This window comes from Gracilinanus agilis, chromosome 4 (assembly GCF_016433145.1).
Source record: "Gracilinanus agilis isolate LMUSP501 chromosome 4, AgileGrace, whole genome shotgun sequence".
Lineage (NCBI taxonomy): Eukaryota > Metazoa > Chordata > Mammalia > Didelphimorphia > Didelphidae > Gracilinanus > Gracilinanus agilis.
Genome location: NC_058133.1, coordinates 98,225,615 through 98,248,256, shown reverse-complemented (window position 1 = coordinate 98,248,256; position 22,642 = coordinate 98,225,615). Strand labels below are relative to the sequence as shown.

The window sequence follows — 22,642 nt, the reverse complement described above, 5'->3', positions numbered from 1 at the left end:
CCCTTCCCACTCTCCTATAAACCTTTTCCATTTCCATTGTGTATAGTATTCATCTGCAAAATCCCATGATATAGTGAAATCTCGGAGATACAGAATTAGATTTTTTTTAAATCCACAATATAGTGAAGCTACAATAAGTGAACTGTGGTATAGTGAGGAACGACTGTATTTGTGGTCCCTCCATGCACTCTCCATTCTAGCTATACTGGCCTCCTTGCTCTTCTTCAGATAGGATATTCCATCTTCCATTTCTTTTGCCTTTGCCCTGGCTTTAACTTTTGCCTAGAATGATCTTCCTCCTCACCTTTGCCTCTTAGTTTCCCTGACCCTCTTCAGGACTCAACTAAAGTCATACAGTGTACAGGAGGCCTTTCCCAGGACTGTTTTTGCTTTAAAAAAAAAAAATCTCCAATGCTTAGCACAGTCCTAAATATAATTAGCATTTACTACCTTCTTAATGACTATCTTAGAAACTTTTCTAGGAGTTGCTTTACCATATACTTATTTTTCCTCTCTACTTAATTATACTCATTTTTTATTTGACTCATCATATTAGTCAGCAGGAGATACTGACTGATGTTATTTTTGGAAATACATATTTTAATACAGGGAAGGGGAGGAGAGGGAGAAGACTAGGCACTTACTGTGCATTTTGTATTGTGCACTTTATAAATATCTCCTTTTATCCTTGTGACATTCCTGCAAGATAGATGTTGTTATTATAGCCCTTATACCATTAAGGGACCTCAGATAAGCAGAAATTAAATGACTGGCCCAGGTCATTAGCTATAAGTGGCTAAGGCTGGATTTTAACTTAGGTCTTCCTGATTCCAAGACCACTGCTCTATTTGCGGTACCAACTGGGTGCCTCAAAACCACCAGGAGCCCAGTTATGAGGCTGCTGCAATAGTCCAGACAAAAATATACAGAAAAAATGTATAATTTACTAGCCTTACGGAACTCGCAGAATGGAGACTTTACCCATGCAGATGCAACCCTGTTATTTAGTATTAAGTCTTAGAAAATTGGCTGAGACAAATAGAGATTTGCCAAAGGTCACACAGGTATTAAGTGTCAGAGGCAGAGGATTCCTGTTTTTCCTTCAAGTCCAGCATTTTCTCCATTGTACCAAGCAGTCTCTCTTCTGGAAATAAAATATTTCTCTAACACAGAGAGAGAAATTATTCCTAAGCTAGCATCAGTTTTATTGTAGCATATTTGTTTTATACTGTCATTTTTAGAGTTTAAATTTTAGGACTAAGTCTTATGCAAATTTTGTAGTTTAGAACAGATCCATAAGACAACTATTCAGAATCAAAGAATCAGAAATTTAGAAGGAATTAAAGACAGGTCCTTTAGACAACATACTAATGAATAGACATCCAACTTGAGGATATCCAGTAGGAGAACCCAGTACCTTTTGAGATAGTCCAGGATTGAGCTACTTGGGATAGGTTGTGCTATTTTGTTTGTTTTCATCTTGACCAATGATTTCATGAATGTGGGGAAACTCCTCCCACTAGCATATCCTTATAGGGTTAGCTGAGGTACTGAAAAGTCAAGTAACTGGCCAAGTATCACACAGCTGGTATGTGTTCCTCAAATCAAGCCTAAATTAGATCCATTGCCGTTTTCATACAGTGTTTTTACTTCTGATGTCTACACTCAAGCAGAACAAGTTTAGCCCCTCTTTCAAAATGATAGTATGACAGCCTTCAAAATACTTAAAGATACCAATAAGATCTCCCTCTCTTCCCCCAGCTCCCACACAACCTTTTCATCAATCTAAACTTACCTGTTTATTTTAGTCAGTCATTACAGATATTAAGGCTTTTCATTATTCTGATTTGTCTCTGTTAAAAGGATTTTTAGCTTTTCCATGTCTTTCCTCAAGTATGATATTTGTAACTAACCCAGATATCTCACCAGGACAGAGTGCAGCACGATTGCCATCTCTAATCTTAGACACTGTATCTCACAGTATAGTATAAATATTCAATTATTTTAGGTTCCAAATTTCATTTTCAACTTAAAAGAAACTGGTAATTTGTTAAAACTCCCAGATCTTTTTTTCAGATGCATTTCTCTCTAGCTATATCTCTATCTCACCCATCTTAGACTTACAAAGTTGAATACTGTAATGACCTATTCCATAATGAGGATAGTTGTAGAAAGTGGGAGTTTGTCTATATTAACAAATTTTCCCCTGAAGTCAGAAGCCATTGGCAAAACTACTTGAAACAACGTAACTTCATGTAAGTCTAAACAATTGATAATGATTAAAGCAAAATGAATATTCTGCCTCAAAAAAAAAATCTCTTCTACTTTACTTTAGCTTTGTTTTTTAAAATAGAGTTAGCAATATTTATTTAGCAAATACTCTTTAAAGAACAACTGAATATCCACATACTTTGAAGGTTGAAAACTTTCTCCCCACCTTTTGGGGGCCTTGAATAAAAACAACTAAATATAGTTCAAAACTCAGGTAAGAAAATGCTAAATGTACACAGAGAACCAGATTCTGAGATACACTACAAAATAAGGGATTTAGGGGATGACTGAGAAGAGATCCATTTGCTTTAGTAAGGGAGAATGATTGAAGGTGAATTTTTAAAGTGTGAAAGGGAGGTGGTTAGGCAAAAAAGCAGGTAACCAAGTCTTGAAAATGAGAATAACCTTGCCTGACTGAAGTCGAGATTTTAAGCTAGGAAAAGGGGCAGCTGGGTAGCTCAGTGGATTGAGAGCCAGGCCTAGAGATGGGAAGTCCTAGGTTCAAATCTGGCCTCCAACACTTCCCAGCTGTGTGACCCTGGGCAAGTCACTTGACCCTCGTTGCCTGCCCTTACCACTCTTCTGCCTTGGAGCCAATCAAGACGGAAGGTAAGGGTTTAAAAAAAAAAGCTAGGAAAATACTGTTTACAAGGATCTATCTATACTCCCATTTATCTGTATATTCATTTTCTTTCCCCAGATAGAGGAGAGTGGGAGACACTTATATGCATTTACCTTTGTCTCATTGTTCTGTTGGCTTGGGGATTTTCTTGATGGGAATTTCCTCAAAAACAAGGTAGATTGTCACTATAGAAAGATGAAAGGACATTCATAGAAATTTGCCTTCTAAGCATCCTGTGTACTTTTAAAAAATTCACATCAAGACCTAAAGACCATTAATACTTAATATAGATTCTATAGATATCTCTAATAAAACAAGCAGTTAGCTTTTACTTTCTTAATTATTTCAATTCTATGCCTCATTAAGTCAGGATAGAACAGAAAGCCTGTTATAAAAAACACTAGTTGCATTCTCCACAAGTATGTACAAGCACTTCATATTTCCTAAGATTGAATTTCTTTGCAAGATTTCAAAGAGAAACACTTTGGTAATAATTTTAAATGTACATTTTCCACAAACCCATACATTTTATATTTTTTCTTCCCTTCTAAGCACTATTTGGCTAACTCTACTATGTTCTTGCCAGTACAGGAGGCTAAGCATATGAAATGTTTTGTCTTTGTTTGAAATGTACATCCAAATAGGGTAGAATTACTCAATTCTAGTCAGTCAGTGAACACATATTAAACACCTGGTTTGTGTCTGGCACTGTGCTAAGTGCTGAGGATACAAAGAGGAGCAAAAGAAAGTCTTTGTCCTTAAGTAGCTTGCAACCTAATGATTATACAGACACAATATACATAAGCTAACATTCAGTGTCCACCTTGGACAGATATAAAACTTGGACAGAATCTAATTATTGTATAATATACCTGAAATACGAGTTCACAATCCCAATCCAACTACTTAAAATATAATTTTCATTGTTTTCTCATGATTCGTGCTTTGAATAGAACTAAAATAGATCCTTTTTTCATCCTCTAGGCAAAGAATCATGCTAAACAAGGAATAAAAGAAGTAAAGAGTAAACTAAAACACAGGGTATGTCATAGAGTTTTACTTTCTTCCAACTTTGCTCTTACATTAGTTTGAAGCTTTTACTTTACAAATCACATGAGATTTGTGTTTTTAATGACTTTTGAAATATGCTTAGCCCTTTGTTCAATAATACATTTTTCATAACAAGCCCTCTGGCAACTATCTGTCATTCTATATGCATTCACTGAATAATGTCTTTATTGTTTGCATGTTTTATCATTGAAAAACAGAGGTCTTCAAAGTTACTTTAAGGCATGTATGTTTTCATAAAGTTGATTGCCTTGATATCACAATAGAAGTTTTTGCTTCAAGCTGAGAGTTTAAAAGATGGGGATCTTTAGCTTAGAATTAACTCAAATATTTTTGCTTTTACATGGCCACTACGGTGTTAGTTATGTTAAGCTGGGCAATGTTTTTAACTCTCCAAAGGCAGAATCAATTTTAATATGTATTCTGAAAAGATTTTTTCAGATTATTATATTCTCTTGAATTTCCACTGTGTTGGGTAGGTACACTGTTAGTACCATTTAATATTTTCTCCATGTTGAGATAAAGGTAAAAAAATTCTGTTTAAAGTAAAATTTTCTTAAATTATTAAACACTTATAAAACTCATTTGGAAAACTATTAGCTTTGTGTAAAAGTGAATTTCTTTTTTCTAATAGAAAAATAATTTTTTCAGCCAGTTATATAATATTTCTATTCATTTCAGGTCCTATCTTTTCAACCTTTTTTTTTTAAATACCTAGGTGTATATGTAAAATAAGTGGTAAAAGTATCTTTCTTTTAGGAAAATGAAGAAGACTATGGATCTTGCTCTGGTTCAGTACAGTATACACCAGTTTATACAATGCACAGTGGGAAAGGTGGAAAGCAAGAGAAACAGAAACTAGCACAGGTGAGGCTTAGAAATTTACTTGAAATATAACAATAACTAAATTAGCCTTCCTTATTATATTATTTTAGAATTGTTCATTGTTCTTTTTATGTCCAAATAACAAATATTTCATTTTTATGTAGCACATTATTGAAAGGCAACTTTTTTTTAAACCCTTACCTTCCATCTTGGAGTCAATACTGTGTATCAGCTCCAAGGCAGAAGGTAAGGGTAGGCAGTGGGGGTCAAGTGACTTGCCCAGGGTCACACAGCTGGGAAGTGTCTGAGGCTAGATTTGAACCCAAGACCTCCCATCTCTAGGCCTGGTTCTCAATCCACTGAGTTATCCAGATGCCTCCCTGTTCTGTTTCTTCTATGGATGCCTCAGCACAGGTCTCTTCCCTCTGTCTATAATTTGCTGACTTTGCTTTTTAGAATATATGGATTCCTTCAAAACTCAGCTAAGCACAGGTCATCTTTTCCTCCCATTTCCTTGTATAGATGTTTTCTTTTTCCTTGAGTCCGTATGTTTTCCTAATTAGCAGGCAGATTTCTTGAGGACCAAGATTATTCTCAGACTGTAGGGGCAGTGAGGTTGTACAGGGCATAAGAGTACCAGGCCTGGAGTCAGAAAGATTCATCTTTCTGATTTGAAATCCAGCCTCAGACACTTCCTGACTATGTGACCCTGAGCAAGTCACTTAAGCCTGCTTGTCTCAGTTTCCTCATCTGTAAAATGATCTCAAGAAGAAAATGGCACACTACTCTAGGATCTTTGCCAAGAAAACCCCAAATGGGACTTTGAAGAGTCATATGCAACTGAAAAATGGTTGAACCAAACAAGATTGTTCTTTTTTTAGTCTTTGTGTCCCTACTGCCAGGCTTAGTACCTTGCATGCAGTAAGCACTTATTAAGTGCATTTTGATTAATTGTACATGATACCTTTAATATGTGTATATGTATATCTATAAATACACATTTATGGAGAGAATTTTGAGAATGGGGAATATACTCTATTAAAAAAATAGAAACTCTTGCACTGTTATGACTATAATGTAACCTAAAGAGAATAAAAAGGATTAAGTCTCTTTTATCTCAAATTTAGTGAGTCTTAAAAAGCATTCAGTTATCTAATTAAGAGTAGAACCATAACTAGAACCCAGGTCTTCTAACTTTAAATATGTATGCTTTTCTCAATGACCAACCACTCAGGAAGAATAGGGGAAAGGTGAACCTAGGCTGGACAGTACTTAAAAGGACATGTGTGGAGTTCTTTTCCCTGGATCCTATGCGCACTGTTGCCAAATCCCTCAGGTGTCTTTCCTTACATTTTCTTGCCCCTCTCTCTCTTGAAATAAATGAGAACAGACCAAACCAGTCTGGTGGCTCAGGCCCAAGAATGAAATAAAATGAAACATTTAAAGGTTATTCACCAGTTAAGAAGAGGAGATTTACTTAGCCATAAGCAGAGTAGAACAATCCAATTGGCTTACTGAGATGCCCTTTATGTGTAAGCCCTTCAAGAGGAAGTCTTTATCTTTTCATATATGGATCCCTAGCACTTAGCACAATGCCTGGCACATAGTATGTGGTTAATAAATGTATATTGACTATTGCCCAGAGCATGGAAATGTTAGAACCTTGATTCAGCTGAGCACTGCTTTCCTGTCGTAATATTGATTATCCTGCTAATCTTCAATCAGAAGGAAGAGAAAGGAGGTCCAGACCCTCCTGTCTTGGTAATGTTCATACTGAAGAAACCACTTCAAAAGGCCAGATCTTTTGTCGCCTGAACCAATTTAATCTCAAGGATAGTTTTGATACATTTTAAAGAAAAATTACCCCAAGGGCCTGGGCTTTAGGATGTTGCTTCTCCTCTCCCCCAAGAACCCTGGACTGCCCCAGTCTCCAGACTGGTCTGAGGAAGAGAGTCCTCAGGAAAGGTAGGGTGGCTACAAACTACATTTGGGAGTGCCAGCCTTCTCACCCCATTTCTTTATGTCTCACAGGAACACCTAGGCTTAAGTTAGATGACATGTCAAAGATAGACTCTCTTCTATATACCTGGATAATCTGGAAACTAACAATGAAAATGAAAGCCTATTCTAAAGAAATGGCTGAGGCTTTAAATAGTGAATTGACCATTACAAGGTAGAGTGAGAATAAGACTGCAGCAGTGGCACTAAGGAAAGACCAACATCCTTTCCCCATCACACAGAGGCCTCTGTTGTTCCTGAACCTTGGCTTACTAAAAATTGTCAGATATCGAGTTTACTAAAAGTACTAAATATTGAGGAAGCCAAAGGCAGATAATGGGCTGTTGGGTTTTACTCTGTATATTGCTTTAATGCATGACTATCAAAAGATAAGAGCTTAGTGTTGTTTTTTTTTTATTTTGTCTCTCCTATGAGTTTAAAAATTGGTCTACCTCGGGGGCAGCTGGGTAGCTCAGTGGATTGAGAGTCAGGCCTAGAGACAGGAGGCAAATCCGGCCTCGGACACTTCCCAGCTGTGTGACCCTAGGCAAGTCCCCTGACCCCCATTGCCCACCCTTACCACTCTTCCACCTATGAGCCAATACACAGAAGTTAAGGGTTAAAAAATAATAATAAAATAAAAAGAAGGCAAAAAAATTGGTCTACCTCAAAAGGTGGGTTGAGGGGAGCTGTAAAGACAATCTACCATGGCTGGCTTTTGTCTCCTTGTACCTGAGTAATTAACTGGTAAGAAAATGTGTTTTTTTTTAAAGTGTATTCTTTAATGTTATAAATTTGAAAATCTAGTCTTATCTTCCTTACATGAATCTCACTGAATTAGGCAAATACCATTACTTTGTAATAAATGTTGAATGAATGACTACACCAATCTCACTACAATTCTGTCCTTAAGTTCCATGCTATAGATCCCACTCTAAGGAACTTTTAGTAACTAAACTTCCTTAAAGAATATCTAGATTATACATTCATAAGTTCTGGAGCAGGAAAGGACCTTGAAACATCTAGCCTGGTGATGTCCTACTCAAATAGAAACAAGGATCACTAATTCATCTAGCCGGATGCCTGTAGGGCACATAATGACTTAGTTTTAAAATGTAATATTTTGTTTTACTTTATTTTCATTTATTTTATTTTGTTAAATATTTCCAAATAACATTTTAATCTGTTTTGGCCACATTTGAGAATGTTGTGGGTCTCATGCAGGCTGCAGGCCATGTTTTTGACATGAGATCTAGCCCAACCCCTTCATTATACCAGTGAGCAAAATAAATTGATGTTGGCTTTTTCAGGTTCATTTGGTTAGTAAAAAAGCAGAGTAAAAAAGCACTTTCAATCCAAATCCAGTTCTCTTTCCTTTATACTAGACTTGCCTTTTATAGTCTTCCTTATAATATTGAAATACTTTGTAAATCATACCGTGATATGTAGTTTTGTTTTTTTGTTAATGTTATCTTCTTACCCAAAGAAATAATATTTACTTGATCAGTCCACATTTATAGCTTATAATGAAGATACATAACACTATGGTATTATTATGCCTACATTATAAATTAATAGTATTTTAATAAGGTGCAAATTGAGATATCCTTTGGGTATAGGAACAGAGAAAAATCTCATTGCGTACTCTCCTCACATTTCTAAATATTTTAAATTCAGGTCAAATTATGAAGATTCATAGGGAGAAAGAGTAAAACCTGGTTGTCGTGTGAAGGATAGGAGAGAAATCTCCATGAGAAGGGAGTCTTGAAAAACCAGAAAATTCTCACCTCTTCTACATTTTCCCATTCTTGTATGCTTTTTTTTTGTGAGGGGAGCCAAGAGTTCTGGCTCCTAGACTCAGCACTTCTGCAATTGCTCATTGATTGGGCAAGTCATTTTGTCTTTCTGGACCTGTTTTCTTATTTGTAAAAAGAGGGGATTGGGCTTGATCATCTTCAAGCCTATGAGAATTAAGAGTTCCACTGACATTCTGTTCTAGTACTTTATCATGGAGATAGCTCAAGGTTTTGTCAGTGAAGTATAAAGACTCTGATTTAAAGGCTTCAAGTATAGGCCCAGCAACAGACTGTATGTATTCATTCAAGGATAAGTCTAGATAAGTTGAGAGGTGCTCCACTAGGATATTGGTCACGAAGTAATCATTTATTTTATCATAGGACTACAAGGACTGACCACAAAGACTACCTGATAAACCATAAAGAGTCTGCCATCTTCATTAGTGGAGGGAAGAGCCACACTGAGGAAAGCAGAGGTTTCCAAAATATTAAAATACTTTGTAAACCATACTCTGATATGTATTTTAGTTTTTTGTTAATATTATTTTCTTACTCAAATATAATAACCTTCACCTACTTAACCCACATTTATATCTTTTGTAGCTAGTCATTTAAGAAATGTGTTCAGAATTGGTATAAAAAACTTCATATAGCATTTCAACATTTCTTGGAGGTTTGTCAGATTAGTTTTTATTGGTATTTTAAAAAGTAAAAAATTTAGAAAAACTATAGTATTTGAAACCATTAAGTATTTGAAAGTTAAAATGAGTTTCAAATTTTTTATAACTTCTGTACTATAAACTATCCCCAAACAGCTAAATGTGTCTTATGTTAAGGTTCTTTTATTACTACTTTATCTATAGAACAGAATGTGAATATACATTCCATTCCAAAAAAATAATAATTTGTGTGCTGGTCTGCTAATTAGTACAGTTATTTCCCATTTTGTTGATGAGGCTTAAATAAATGTCAAGGGGACAGCCATGAAGATTTCCCAATTAGGTTTCACATTTGTAAAACCCAGCCCTTTTCCCTTTCTTGCAAAGATGACAGTTCCAACTATAGCCCCAGTCTAACAGGACCCCAGGGAAAGAATCTTCCTCTACTTTTATTGAAAATAGGGCCATTTGGGCCCAGTGAGAATACTGCTACTGGTTACAGTGTAGAATAGTTTTTAACAGTTAATATTTACTAATCTACCCTACTTCCATAAATTTCTTTAAAAAAAAATCTGCTCTAGACATTTAGAAATGAACAGTGAATTGGAACAAATGATATACACAGTTATCTGTGAAACCTAAATATGAAATGATAATTTGAGTATATTTACTTTTTAATTTACACGTAGAAAATACATTTCCTCAAAAAGAAATTCCCTGTTGTGTACACAATTAATCTGAAATGAATATTGCCCACTCTTCCTTAGGTTAGCTATTGTGGGGAGAGGGGTTTGTAACTGTATGTGGGTATGTGGGTATGTGCACGTCTGTGGGTATGTTTAAGAACATGTAAGCAAGGGAGCTTAACTGAACTGCAAATCAGCATTAACAGATGGATTGCCCTAAGCAAGGGAAAACCACAACAAAATCTAGTGAAAGTAGAGGATTGAAGCTTTTTATTGTTAAGCCTTATTAAAACCTTGGCATGTACATTACTGTTAAACCTTCCATTTCTTTGACTAATAAAAATTCACTCTATTTTTTAAATCTTCCCAATGAGTTAAATATGCAAAACTAATATAAGCAATTATGGGTGATGGATTATTTCCCCTTCTAGTATATTCTAAACATTATACACGTCGAAAAATGTTGCACTTTGGGTCTTACACATACCTATTTACTTTTGGTTGCAAGCAGGAAATATATATATATATATATATATATATATATCAAACTCAAGAGTAAATTAAGATAATAATATTACTAGTATACTAGTGATAATTCTTTTTTCCCATTCTAACCTTAGATTATAGCTTTCTACTTCAAGATGTGAACAAATGAAACAGTCAGCATAATGCTGTTTTGTTTACCTTAAAACATACCCACGCACTTACATGCATATTAACACCAACTTCTGCTCAACCAAGGCAGATCCAGCAAGATGCATCCTCTACCTTAAAATGAAAATCTTGCTATTTTTTTCATGTATAACCATTCCACAAAGTAATGGCATAAACTTAAACTAAATTTCTGTCTTTTATCAGTTCTTATGTTTTTAGTGACTTTACTTTGTAATGGATAGTTTAAACATAGCATGATATCCATGAATTTGTTTTATATTCTAATAATGTACCTTTTCTTTAAAGAGATATAAGTAATTATGGTATCTTTAGGAAACCACTTTTAGGAATATGTTAGTGATGTATGTTTTAAAGATAATTTTTGGTTGTGAGTGGGTATTTGGAAAGAATCCAAGAAATAAAATAAGTAAGAAAACTGAACAAAATACACTAACTTTTATGAACTAAACGAATATCAAATTTTAAGGTGCTATACATGAAATATTGCTGTGAATATAATATAGATTGTCTAAATCTTCCTGTTTTAGAGAATGAAATAGGAAAGAGAACAATTAAAATATATGTTTACTTTAGTGCTTCTTTCATAATTTTCTTCTTAGGTATTTAGTATATTGTAATAAAATGGAGAGAATGGTAATTGCTGAGAGCTGTTCTCAGAAAAAGCCACCATGTATTTTGTATTCTTTGGGAAAATATTTTTCATAGAAGAGTATTTCTATTCATTGGTCAAAAATAAGGTGTATTTAGTCATTATCTGCAGAAAGCTAACCACTTAACAACTCTGGTCAAGAAGAAGATGGGTGAGGCCCAAGTACTAAAAAAGAACCAAGGTCAAAGAGGACAAGGGGGAGAGGAGAAGATAATTAGGAAGTGGAATGTTGAATATAAATATTACATAGGAGTAAAAGCAAGTTATATCAGTCCTTACTGATTTTAGAAGCATAAATTTCTCAGTGTTTTGTTTAATTTGGCTATATACTGACTAACTACTGTTATGACTAGAATGTTAGCCTGATGTGATATGGAAACCCAATGTGAAGGACTTGAAAGAATTTCTCATGGAGTACAATGTAGCATTGAATGACACATTATATCCACTAATAGTAAATGTGAGCTTAATACAGTTCATTAATAGTCCTAAAATAAGCAATGCAACTTGATGCTTTTACAGAGTACATTAATTTTGTATATTTTACACCAGCTCTAATTCTTTGTTAATAAATTTTTAGGGGAGATTTTGTTTGAGAAATTTGGAAAGCAAAATTTTAGCATTTTGTTTTTTTCTTAAAGGCAAATTGTTTTTTCTCTGTTGTTCGGATATCTCAATTCTTAATGCTGAATTTCCTTTTATTTATATTGGGAAAAAGTAGTGTGCAAAAAAATTCACCTTATAGATTACGAGGCTGCCCTCTTCTGGGCATTATACTAAACTTGTCTTATATGAAACAAGATCATAACAAAATTCAAACACCTTTTAAAATAAAATATTTTTGGAAAGAAAGTGAAATAAACAATTGAATATTTATGTTACAATAAATTTTTTAGGAACACTTAAGTCAAAAAAATTTTTTTATTAATTCCATTTTACATTATCTGTGGAAACTGGATGAATGATAGTACTAAAATTCTAATATCAGAAGAAGGAACAAGTTAGAGGGAAACAATACAATGGATTTTATTCTAGTTGATTTTAATTTTAAAGTATTGGTGGGGAACTTATGGTAGAGATACTCAGCAGGCAGTTAGAAAAATAGATGTAGAGGTCAGAGAATGATTAGTGCCCAAAAGTAGACCAGGTTTATCTTCAGATAAACATTGAAAACTGAGATAGAAAAGAGAGATGGCCAGTGACTCCCATCTTAGACATAGTTCTTGTTTTGCACCGGCAATCTCAGAGCAAAAATGATAACTGGTTATTGGTACATAGTATAAATAAGACAGTAACAAAAGAATAAAAGTTTCTTTGATTTTTAGACACCCTTACCTGCTAAAAGAATTGGTAGATATGATTATTGAGCCATTTCCAGTGGTAGGTCAGTTTGAGAAACATAAGAGGTACTTTAATACTGAAGGAAGGTGAATATTGCCTTAATTTTTTTTTATGGTTAGAGACTACAAACAATAAGACAGTTAATTTATATTATTGAAACAATTCTAAAATGGCTTATTAAAGAAATAGTGAATAATTAAAAATAAAGCAGTGATTAAAAAGAGTCCACGTGGCTTCATTAAAAATAGATAGAGCACCAGACCTGGAAAATAAATGTCCTAAGTTCAGATTTTGTCTTACACATGTCCTAGCTATGTGACCCTGGGCAAGTCATTTAACTCCAATTCCCTACTCTTTACCCTTTACCACTTTTCTGCCTTGGAACTGATACTTAGTGTTGATTCTAAGATAGAAGGTAAGGATAAAAAAAAAAGTCATGCTACATTTAACCTTATTTTCTTTTTTGACACTTGCTAAACTAGGAGATTTGGGAAATTCTGTAGATAACTTTACCTAGATTTTACTATAGTCTTTAATAAATATATCTTATAAATTAATAAATAAAGTACATCATAATATTTTTGTGGAAAAAGTAGAGATGTGTAATAGGTGTTAAAAATAGATTTATTCAGAATTGATTGACTGACTATTCTCAGAAGTATTTGTTAATGGTTTACTCTTAGCTTGGTAGCTCTCTAGAGAAGTGTTCCAGAAATCTGTATTTGGTTTTAATATTTTTATCATTGATTTAGATAAAGGCAGAGACAGTCAAGAAGAATTTGGTGAATTTTGTTGCTGATTAACTATAGTAGAAAAAGGGTATTTTTTTATTCTTTAGATGGGTTAATCCCTTGATAAAGTATTGTATTGTTCTAGTTTAAGATCAATGGTCAATATTCAGTTTGAAGGGAATTTATAGAAACCTATCAGTTCTGAGTCTCCTTACCCTGTATTTAGAATCACAATCTAGAAGTTTAAATAGATATTCTAAAAGTCTTTGCATACTCTCTCTGTCTATCTCTCTATCTCTCTCTCTCTATGTCACTCTCACAACCACACATGCATGTGCACACACAAAACATTTATCTGGGAGAAGTGAGATGGCTCAGTAGATTGAGAGCCAGTGCTAGAGATGGGAAATCCTGGGTTCAAATTTGACCTCAAGCAACCTAGCTAAATGACCTTGGGCAAATCATTTAACCTCTATTGCCTAATCCACACTGCTCTTCTGCATAGCCCTTATCACTCTTCTGCTTTAGAACCAGTACACAATATTGATTATAAATTGGAAGATAAGAACTTTAAAAAAAAACAATCATCAAAAGATTTATATCATTATATCCTGATATGATGGATGAACTTGTCTTAGCATCAAAAGACTTAGATTCAAGGCTTGTCATTTTGGTTTACTACCTATGTGATCCCTTAGTTTCTTCTACCAAATGAAAGTATTCTATTATATGATCTCTGTGATCTTTTTCAGTTTTGTGCTTTTATTTTCTGTAGTTTAATGGTATTAAACCTTTAATATTATACAAATTAAATGCCTTTTTTAAGTGACATGACTCACTAAATTTTAATTATACAACTTTGTTGAAAGAAATATGGTTATTTTAATCTTCATTGGCCTTTAATTGCCTTTACATCAATCCTTGAAGAGACAAGTCAGAAAAACAGAAGGGGATAAAATGAAACTACATGTTTTACTGAAAATAAAGCAGATGAGTTTTGAAACCTTTTAAAATGTTGAAATATTGAAACATTGTCAGCAAAAATGAAATTGCAAATATCTTGCCATTTATCAAAGGGTTATGTGATTTTTTTTTTTACTTTGAGAACACTTTATCCAATTTCCTTGTTAAACTAACTGTGCAAACACTGATCAATAATGGCTGAGGCCTTGCAAGTTGTTCCCTGGAATGGTTTAGTAAAACTGACATTTTCAACTATTAACATTCATGACAAAATAACACTATTGAAAATGTGTCCTACCTATAATTTTAGATCACTGCTACTTAAAATAGTGTTTTTCAGGTAATTTGCAAGTTAGCCAGTTTAATGGAGACCTAATTTGACTTTCCATTACCATATGGAACTCTTTCTAACTTTATAGGGTATGGTTTGAGGAAGAGAGGGCTATAATGTTTGCCATTTGTTAGACTCTTTGGTCTGTGAAATATGCAGGAAACTGAGTTTAACAAATCTGTATTCTTGAGATAGTTTTGATTTGATATAGAATAGATCTAGTCTAAGACTTGCAATCTTTGATCAGTTTTAAGGAACTTTATGGAAAGATATCTATTTTTGGTCTCTTTCCCCTTGATTTTTTGATGAGTTTCCCATTGATAAACATCTTTGTGGAAAGAGGAAGGGAACATGTTAATGGTGGAGACAAAACCAAGCAATGCACCTGTTGGGAAAATCAATGATGGGTCAGTGAATTATTTTTACGTTATACCTCATGGTCCATACCTTCCCCCTGAGTCTTTTCCAGAGCTGATCATAAACTTATAGAACTCTTTTATAAACTCTCTTATCCCCTTCATATCCCCAGAATCTAGCACTTGGGCCATAGAGGACGTTTCAGTAAGTCCCCCAAAAGTGCTTAATGCTGGAGATGGGAAGAAAGGTAGATCTGTTGACTTTTCCTCTCTCTTATTGTAACTTTTGAGATTATCATTTACCTCACTCATAAACAATTTTATTTAACCCAAAGGTTGCTTTAATGTGGATTATAAATTTATCGACGAAAACTAAATTAGAAGCATTCCTTATTCTTGTTCATATCTTAAATATACAGCTCTACATGCATTCAGTTTTCTGTAATGTAAAATAATTCAATTCCAATTTTCTCCTGACCTCTATCATTAAACATTTAACAGGTAATCTTTCCTATGTTATAATGTTCTAATATATGATTCCACCTGAATATATGTACATATGTAACATTTTTTCAGTGACACGGATAATAGGATTATAGATGTAGATAGAGGTGGAAGTGATATTAGAAGCCATTTAATATCACCTCACTTTGTAGATAAGGAACTGAGGAGGAGGAGAAGTTAAGGACTTGCCTTCTATGAAATAGAGAGTAACCACTATTTGAAACCAAGTCCTAAGACTCCAAGGCCAATCCTCTTTCTACTGTAGGGCTCTGTTCCCCTTTCCCCCGCCCTATAATTTGCCAGAAATTAGTCTGGCCATCATATGAGTTAAAAAGTTTCATGAAAAATACTTGTTCATTTTCTTTTCTCCTAAATCTACCTTTCTCTCTCTTACCTTCCCTGTTTCTCTTAAGGGAACCTCCCTTCTTCCAGTTATCCAGGTATACAACTTAGGATTCAGCTTTAACTCTTAACTTTCCCTCACTCCCATATCCCATCAGGTGCCAAATCTTGTCCATTATACTTTCTCAGTCTCTCAAATCTTTCTCTACTTAGGCCACCACCACCAGCGTCCAGAACTCTTTCCTATGTTATTGCATTGTCTCCTCCTTGGTTTCTCTAATCCATTTTATAATTTTTCTTTCACCTAGCTGCCAGGTTTTAATTTGTAAAGGGCAGATCTGATCATGTCTACTTAATAAGCTGCAATGATTCCCCATTGCCTTAAGGAGGAAGTTCTAGCTCCTCTATCTGCATTTTGTCTCATTCACAATCTAGCACCCTTCTCTCTCTCTCTCTCCACTCCTCTTCCTACCATCTCCCGTCCAGGAAGGCCGGCTTCCTCACTGATGCTTTGCACAGGCATACTTCTATTGCTCTCTCATGCCATCTCTCATCACCCTCATTTTTAATATTCTCCTCAAGTTATCTTGATATTTACCTATTGTGGGTGAGTTATATTTTGCTGGCATTAATAATATAAGGCACTTGAGAGCTAGAATTTTTTGTTTTATCTATCTACAGTACCTAACATAATATGCTACATGTAAATAAATATGAAATAAATTATGACATGATTTAATGACATGAATTATCAAGCTATTTTCTTAGAGACTTCTGACTATCTTTTGAATGTGTTGTCTGCTCTCAGACTTTCATCCCCATCTCCAACCCCTAAGAATGTGATATTCTGCTCCCAAGATCCTGGGCTCTTATAGGCGAGTTTTTAACCCTCTCTCACAACTGCCAAGATCTTCATCTCCTCACTCCACTTTCCAGCACCCTTTATTGTTTTCTCCATTAGAATGTAAACTCAATGAGAAATTCTTTGCTTGTTCTTTTTATTCCTAGCTCAGCATAGTGCCGGCACAATGTAAATGATTTAATAAATGCTTTCTTTTATCTCTCTTGGAATTGGAGATGTTGCCCACTAGGCAGCTTCCTAGATAATCCTGGTTTCCAATTGCTTATCCGTTTTCTTCTTTGGACCTCTCCTAGTGGTTTTGATCTGAGGAACAAAGGGTCACTACCTCCAGTGGTGCCCGAGGCAGAGGGATAGGTTTTTAAGACCTCTCTTTACCTGACTATAGACAGGTTATATGCAAGTCCCGTTTATAAGTTAAGGACCATCTATGTACTGTGTGTATGCATATACACAATCCATACTTATATATGCACATATATTTGGGGGGAGAAGTGATAAGGTTTTTATATGATGAAATTAATAGAGAAGTAATTGCCTAATTTTCTAATCCTGACCAGCTATTTTTTTAAATCCCTATTTTCTGTCTTGGTAACACTTAGTAACAATTAAGCCAGAAGGGCAAGGGCTAAGCAAACAGGGTTAAGAGACTTGCCAGGGTCACCGAGCTAGGAAAATGTTCACTAATTATTAAACAATAACTATTTGATAACCTTGAATAGATATTTCTTTTCAGCTCTTCTTCAAGGTAATATTGTTCTAGGAATTAGATATAAACTGATCACTTATTATTAATCATAACTTTTAGACACGCTTAAAAAGGCCGGTTCACAGCACTGATGGTGTTCAGTTTGAAGATGAAGATGATGACATGGACAGAGCAAGCAAGTGAGTAAATTATGAGATGCCGTGTTACCTGAGGTCTTAAAGCAACTGATGCTTCGGGTCTCAGTGGATATTTCAGAACCATAATATAGTGCAGTACATCAGGTGGATCTTCCCAGACACATACCTGTAATCTGTTAGGAGAGCCTGAGGCAATTGGCTGTCTTGAGGTCCAGACTTCTAAGTTATAGTATATATAGGGCAAAAAAAAAAAAAAAAAAAAAAATCAAGTGTCTGTGCTAAGGGCACTAATGCAGGGAACCACCACTTCTTTTGGGATGGGAGTGGGGAGGGCCCTGCAATACCCCTAAAATAGTGAACTAGAGTATTTTGAAGTGTCAGTCAGTAATAGGAGAGGGCCACAGCAGCTCCTGCATTTCAGACCTGGGCACGACATAGAGACTCAATCTCAAAAAAAAAAAAAAAAAAAAAGTTAGAAAACAAAGAAGGAACAAAGGCAAGAGGGAAAAAAAAAGAAGGAAGACAGGCCGGATCCTTGGCATTCTAGCTCCCTTCGCACAGGAATTCCATATTTTCTGGAATGCATTTCCTGCCTAATTCTACTTTTTAGATACCCTAGTTAACTTTAAAGTTTTACTAAAGTGTGATCTCCTTCTAGGGGTCTTTCACAATCCCTCTCTCACAACTGCTAATGCTTCTTCTACAAATTGCCTTGTATTTGTTTTGCATATTCTTAAATGTTTACACTTTGTTTCTCCCTACATAATGTTTGTTCCTTGAGAACAGTAATTATTTCATTTTTATCTTTGTATATTGAGCACCCATTGCAGTGGTTGGTGCTTAATAAATATTGATTGTAGTTGGAGATTTTGGATTCATTTTCACAGCTAAATTCTTGATACCTTAGGATAACTTCATTTTTTGCATTTCATCAAAGTAAAAAAAAAAATGGACTTGCTCTAAAAACCAAAGTTGCTGCCCTTCAAAAACTTTTGGTTGTAAGGGGCATTATGTATTTTTCCTATCTTTTGGTTCAATTAGAAAATGTTCTTTGATTCAAAATTTAGTCATAAACATTATAATAATCAAAGGTTATATACTTGCAAATTTTGTGATCTAAATATTATGTTTTGCATACTTTCTTTTTTCTTTAGGTTGTCATCAGAAGATAGTGAGGAAGCATCTGCTTATTTTTATGAAAGTGACGATTCAGTTGAAGCTAGAGTAAAGACTCGTTACCCAGGTGAAATGGACTTACTAGGAGAAATCCTTGATACTTTGAGTACACATAGCTCAGATCAAGGAAAGCTATCAGCCGCAAAGAGCCTGGATTTTTTTAGATCAATGGATGATATTGATTACAAACCTACGGTTAGTCATTTCTTTTTTTTTTTTTTAACTTTTACAATTTAATGTTTCAACTTACAGACTAACTGATATTACTTTTTCTATTTGCTGTGATTGTCTCAGCTATAATAAGATCTGAAGATTGTTTAAAGTTGTTTTAGGTTAAGCTGTGTTAGATAAATGTCAGCACTTCAAAAAATATATTGCAATTTTATTAACTAAAGTAATGCTTAGTTCCTAATTAAAGTGACATGGTTCAAGTTACTACTGTCACTAATTAGACTTCTTTTTGTCAAGCAAATATGTTAGCTTTCAATCCATTTCATATTTATCTCTTTTTGGGAAACATTTAAAGAAATATCTTATTCTTAAGTTCCCAAAAATATTAGCACACACAGTTTCGAGACTTATTTATAAATAGCTTCCTATTTTGTTGGCTCAAAGATTAATAATTGTCTATATACTACATTATAAAAATAACTAACAGACATGATAAGATTATGACTCTAGTCTTATTAACAAAGAAGGCCAAACATCTACTCCATATTACATCAACTGTAGAAGTACCAAGGTGACAAGTTCAAAAATGGTATGGGCACAGAAACTAACCTCCTGTTTCTTTCCTATCAATATCAGCAGAAAAATTTGAATGAATTTACAGTAATACCTTTAGTCACATTCTTCATGGAGTTGAACAGGAACATTATTTTTCAGAAAATTCTAATTTACTTGTTATAGTAAAATACTCAGTTAACTCTCTCCCTCCATCCACTAGAGAAGGCATCATTTGACAAAAAGATATATATATATATATATAAAATTATGTCTCATTTCTATTTATCAGTTCTTTGGAGATGGACGTAGACAAGTCATTCTTCAAGCAGTATTTATGTTGTATATAATGTCCTCTTTGTTCTGCTCATTTTACTTTCATGTGGGTCTTTTCATGTTTTGTTTTTGTTTTTGTTTTTTTTTAACCCTTGTACTTCGGTGTATTGTCTCATAGGTGGAAGATTGGTAAGGGGGGGCAATGGGGGTCAAGTGACTTGCCCAGGGTCACACAGCTGGGAAGTGGCTGAGGCTGGGTTTGAACCTAGGACCTCCTGTCTCTAGGCCTGACTCTCACTCCACTGAGCTACCCAGCTGCCCTTTTCATGTTTTTTTAAATTAACTTGTTCATTATTTCTTATAGCACAGCAATATTCCATCAACATCATATGCCACACCTTGTTTTGCCATTCCTCATTTAATTGGCATGCCTTTACTTTCTACCTCTTTGCTACCACAGAGAGCTGGTTTAAATATTTTAGAACATTATATATAGGTTCTTTCCCTTTTCCCCTGATCACCTTGGGAAATAAATCTAATACTAATTCTGCTGGATCAAAAAGTATACACAGTTTTATAACTTTTTGAGCATAATTCCAGATTGCTCTCTAAAATGGTTGGATCGTTTCACAGTTCCAACAACAGGTTATCAGTGTCCCCATTTTTCCAAATTCCTTCCAATATTTTGTCCTTTTATCATTTTAGGCCATCTGATAGGTATGACATGACATCTCAGAGCTGTTTCAATTTGCTTTTTTCTAATAATGATTTTTCATTATTAATAATTAATGGATGAGCATTTCCTCATCCAAAAATTGCCTGTCTGTATCTTGTAGCCATTTGTCAATTGGGAAATGGCTTGTATTCTCATGTATTTGACAAAGATCTCTACATAGATATCTGTCTATATATAATTGTCTGAGAAACTCTGTAATTTCCAATTCTTCTCATTTCCTTATGATATCTCTTTATGCCTAGGTTGTATCTATTTTTTATTTTATCTTGGTAAATGTGTAAGATACTGATCTATATCCAGTTTCTGCCAGACCACTGTCCTGTTTTCCTAAGAATTTTTACCATGTAGTGAATTTTTATTCTAAAAGCTTAGATCTTTACTTTTATCAAACACAAGTTTACTATATATAATATTTTGCTGCTATTGTTTATCTATTTTGTAATTTTTAAAATGTCAAGGAAAAACTATTGTTTTCTTTAAAAATTAATTTGTATTAAATCTTATATTCTTTCAGAACAAATCCAATGCACCTAGTGAGAGTAATTTGGCTGTACTTTGTAGCAATTCTAGTGACCAAGCTGAATGGAATCTTGGTCAAGATGATAGTGCTCTCCATGGGAAACATCTCCCACCATCTCCAAGGAAGCATGCTGCTTCTTCTGGCTTGACGGAATCTCTCTTTATTCTGAAAGAGGAAGACAATGAAAAACACCTCAGTGCCAACAATGTGAATTGCCCAAGGATGGTGGTAAATTCAGCTTCTGTGGAATCAGTTTCACAACTTGATTCTTCGGAAGATTCACAAACAGTTAGACCTTTCCAAGGAGAAACTGAAAAGAATGAAACACTAAGCCATACCTCAGATGATCAACTTAACCTCAGCCTTAGACAACATTTATCTATTCTAGTTCCCTGGGAAAAAGATGGGAATGAAGCAAAGGAAACTTCAGAAGATGTTGGACTACTTCATGAAGTGGTATCATTATGTCCTATGACATCTGCTTTCCATCATGGTTTAAACATTTCAGAGGATAATAGCAGTGGAAATAAAACTTAAGTTGATTATCAAAGAGGAGATCACTTCCTTCAAAGGTTCATAAGGAATCCTCGTAGACCTTCAAGTTACATGTTAAACAGGTTTTGTAGGAATCATAACTTATAATTTAGAAATATTGTTTGGTTTGGTACAAGCATTTCCCCTGTTCAGTGATTTAGTGGCTGTTTCATCTATTGATTTGTTTATTCAGAGTCTTAAAGATAAAACCAACTATGCAGTTGTGCTCTTAGATCAGGTACTAATTTATGTGTTGAGTCTACATATTTAACATATGATTGCCCCTGGATTATGGTGCTTAAGGTCATCCATTTCATTTATCCAGAGGGAAGCATACATAACTTTCAGATAACCAGTTATTACTGCATCCATTTGGTTGAGCATGAGCTGAACAAGTTGATATAAAATGAGCCTGAAACTCTTAAGAATATTGATCAGTAAATTGCCTTAATCTTAAGCCTATATTAAATATTACACAATGATCATGAATGATTTTTGGGACTGTACTTAATTGTCTCAGAAGGCAAATGTTCTGAAGAGCAATAATGACTTTTTATGCATTGCATCAAGGGCCAAAAGCACCTTTTCTAAATTAAAAGGATCTCATAGAAATATTGCATATGATTTATAGAAAGAGAATTAAGGCCATGTCTTCCAAAAATTTGAAAGGTACAAGCTCACTTTTTACTTAGTAAAATGAAGCGCTGAAATATAATGTGAAGTCAGTGAACTTCTGTTTACAACTGAGACACTTTAAATAGTTTCTATGGTCCCCTTGTACCTCTCTACCATCTAAGAGTCTTGAGAAAGGGAAATATGGCATAAACTGAATTGATAGACTATGTTGATAGGATTCACTTTATTTTTATGAATAATTATCTTTTCAAATAAATATCATTTACTTTCAATTTTAACATCTTTCTGGATTTTGAATTAGGTTTAACATCTTCCTAGATTTTGGAAAACAACAATGAACTGTTTTCATAATGGAATAGGATGAATCCAAAAGTGCAAATAGAAAAAAATAGTGAAATGTTACATTTTTGCAGTTCTATAACTTTTCTATATTATACAGAACTATATCATTAGAAACAAACAAAAAAAAGAACAGTATTTTTAGGAAAAGATAAGCAGACAGTCTACTTGGAGAGTTTT

At 34.3% G+C, this 22,642-nt stretch overlaps 1 protein-coding gene across 1 annotated transcript in view; it reads left to right on the top strand.

Annotated features, from left to right (window-relative positions):
- Positions 1 to 21,490, top strand: part of DENND1B (DENN domain containing 1B) — a 355,643-nt gene extending 334,153 nt beyond the window's left edge. Inside the window, exons 18-22 of the mRNA XM_044674913.1 lie at positions 3,878 to 3,934; positions 4,721 to 4,828; positions 17,485 to 17,564; positions 18,677 to 18,893; positions 20,948 to 21,490. Coding sequence (XP_044530848.1) covers positions 3,878 to 3,934; positions 4,721 to 4,828; positions 17,485 to 17,564; positions 18,677 to 18,893; positions 20,948 to 21,490 — 1,005 coding nt within the window. The remainder of the gene's footprint in view (positions 1 to 3,877; positions 3,935 to 4,720; positions 4,829 to 17,484; positions 17,565 to 18,676; positions 18,894 to 20,947) is intronic.
- The last annotated feature ends 1,152 nt before the right edge of the window (positions 21,491 to 22,642 follow it).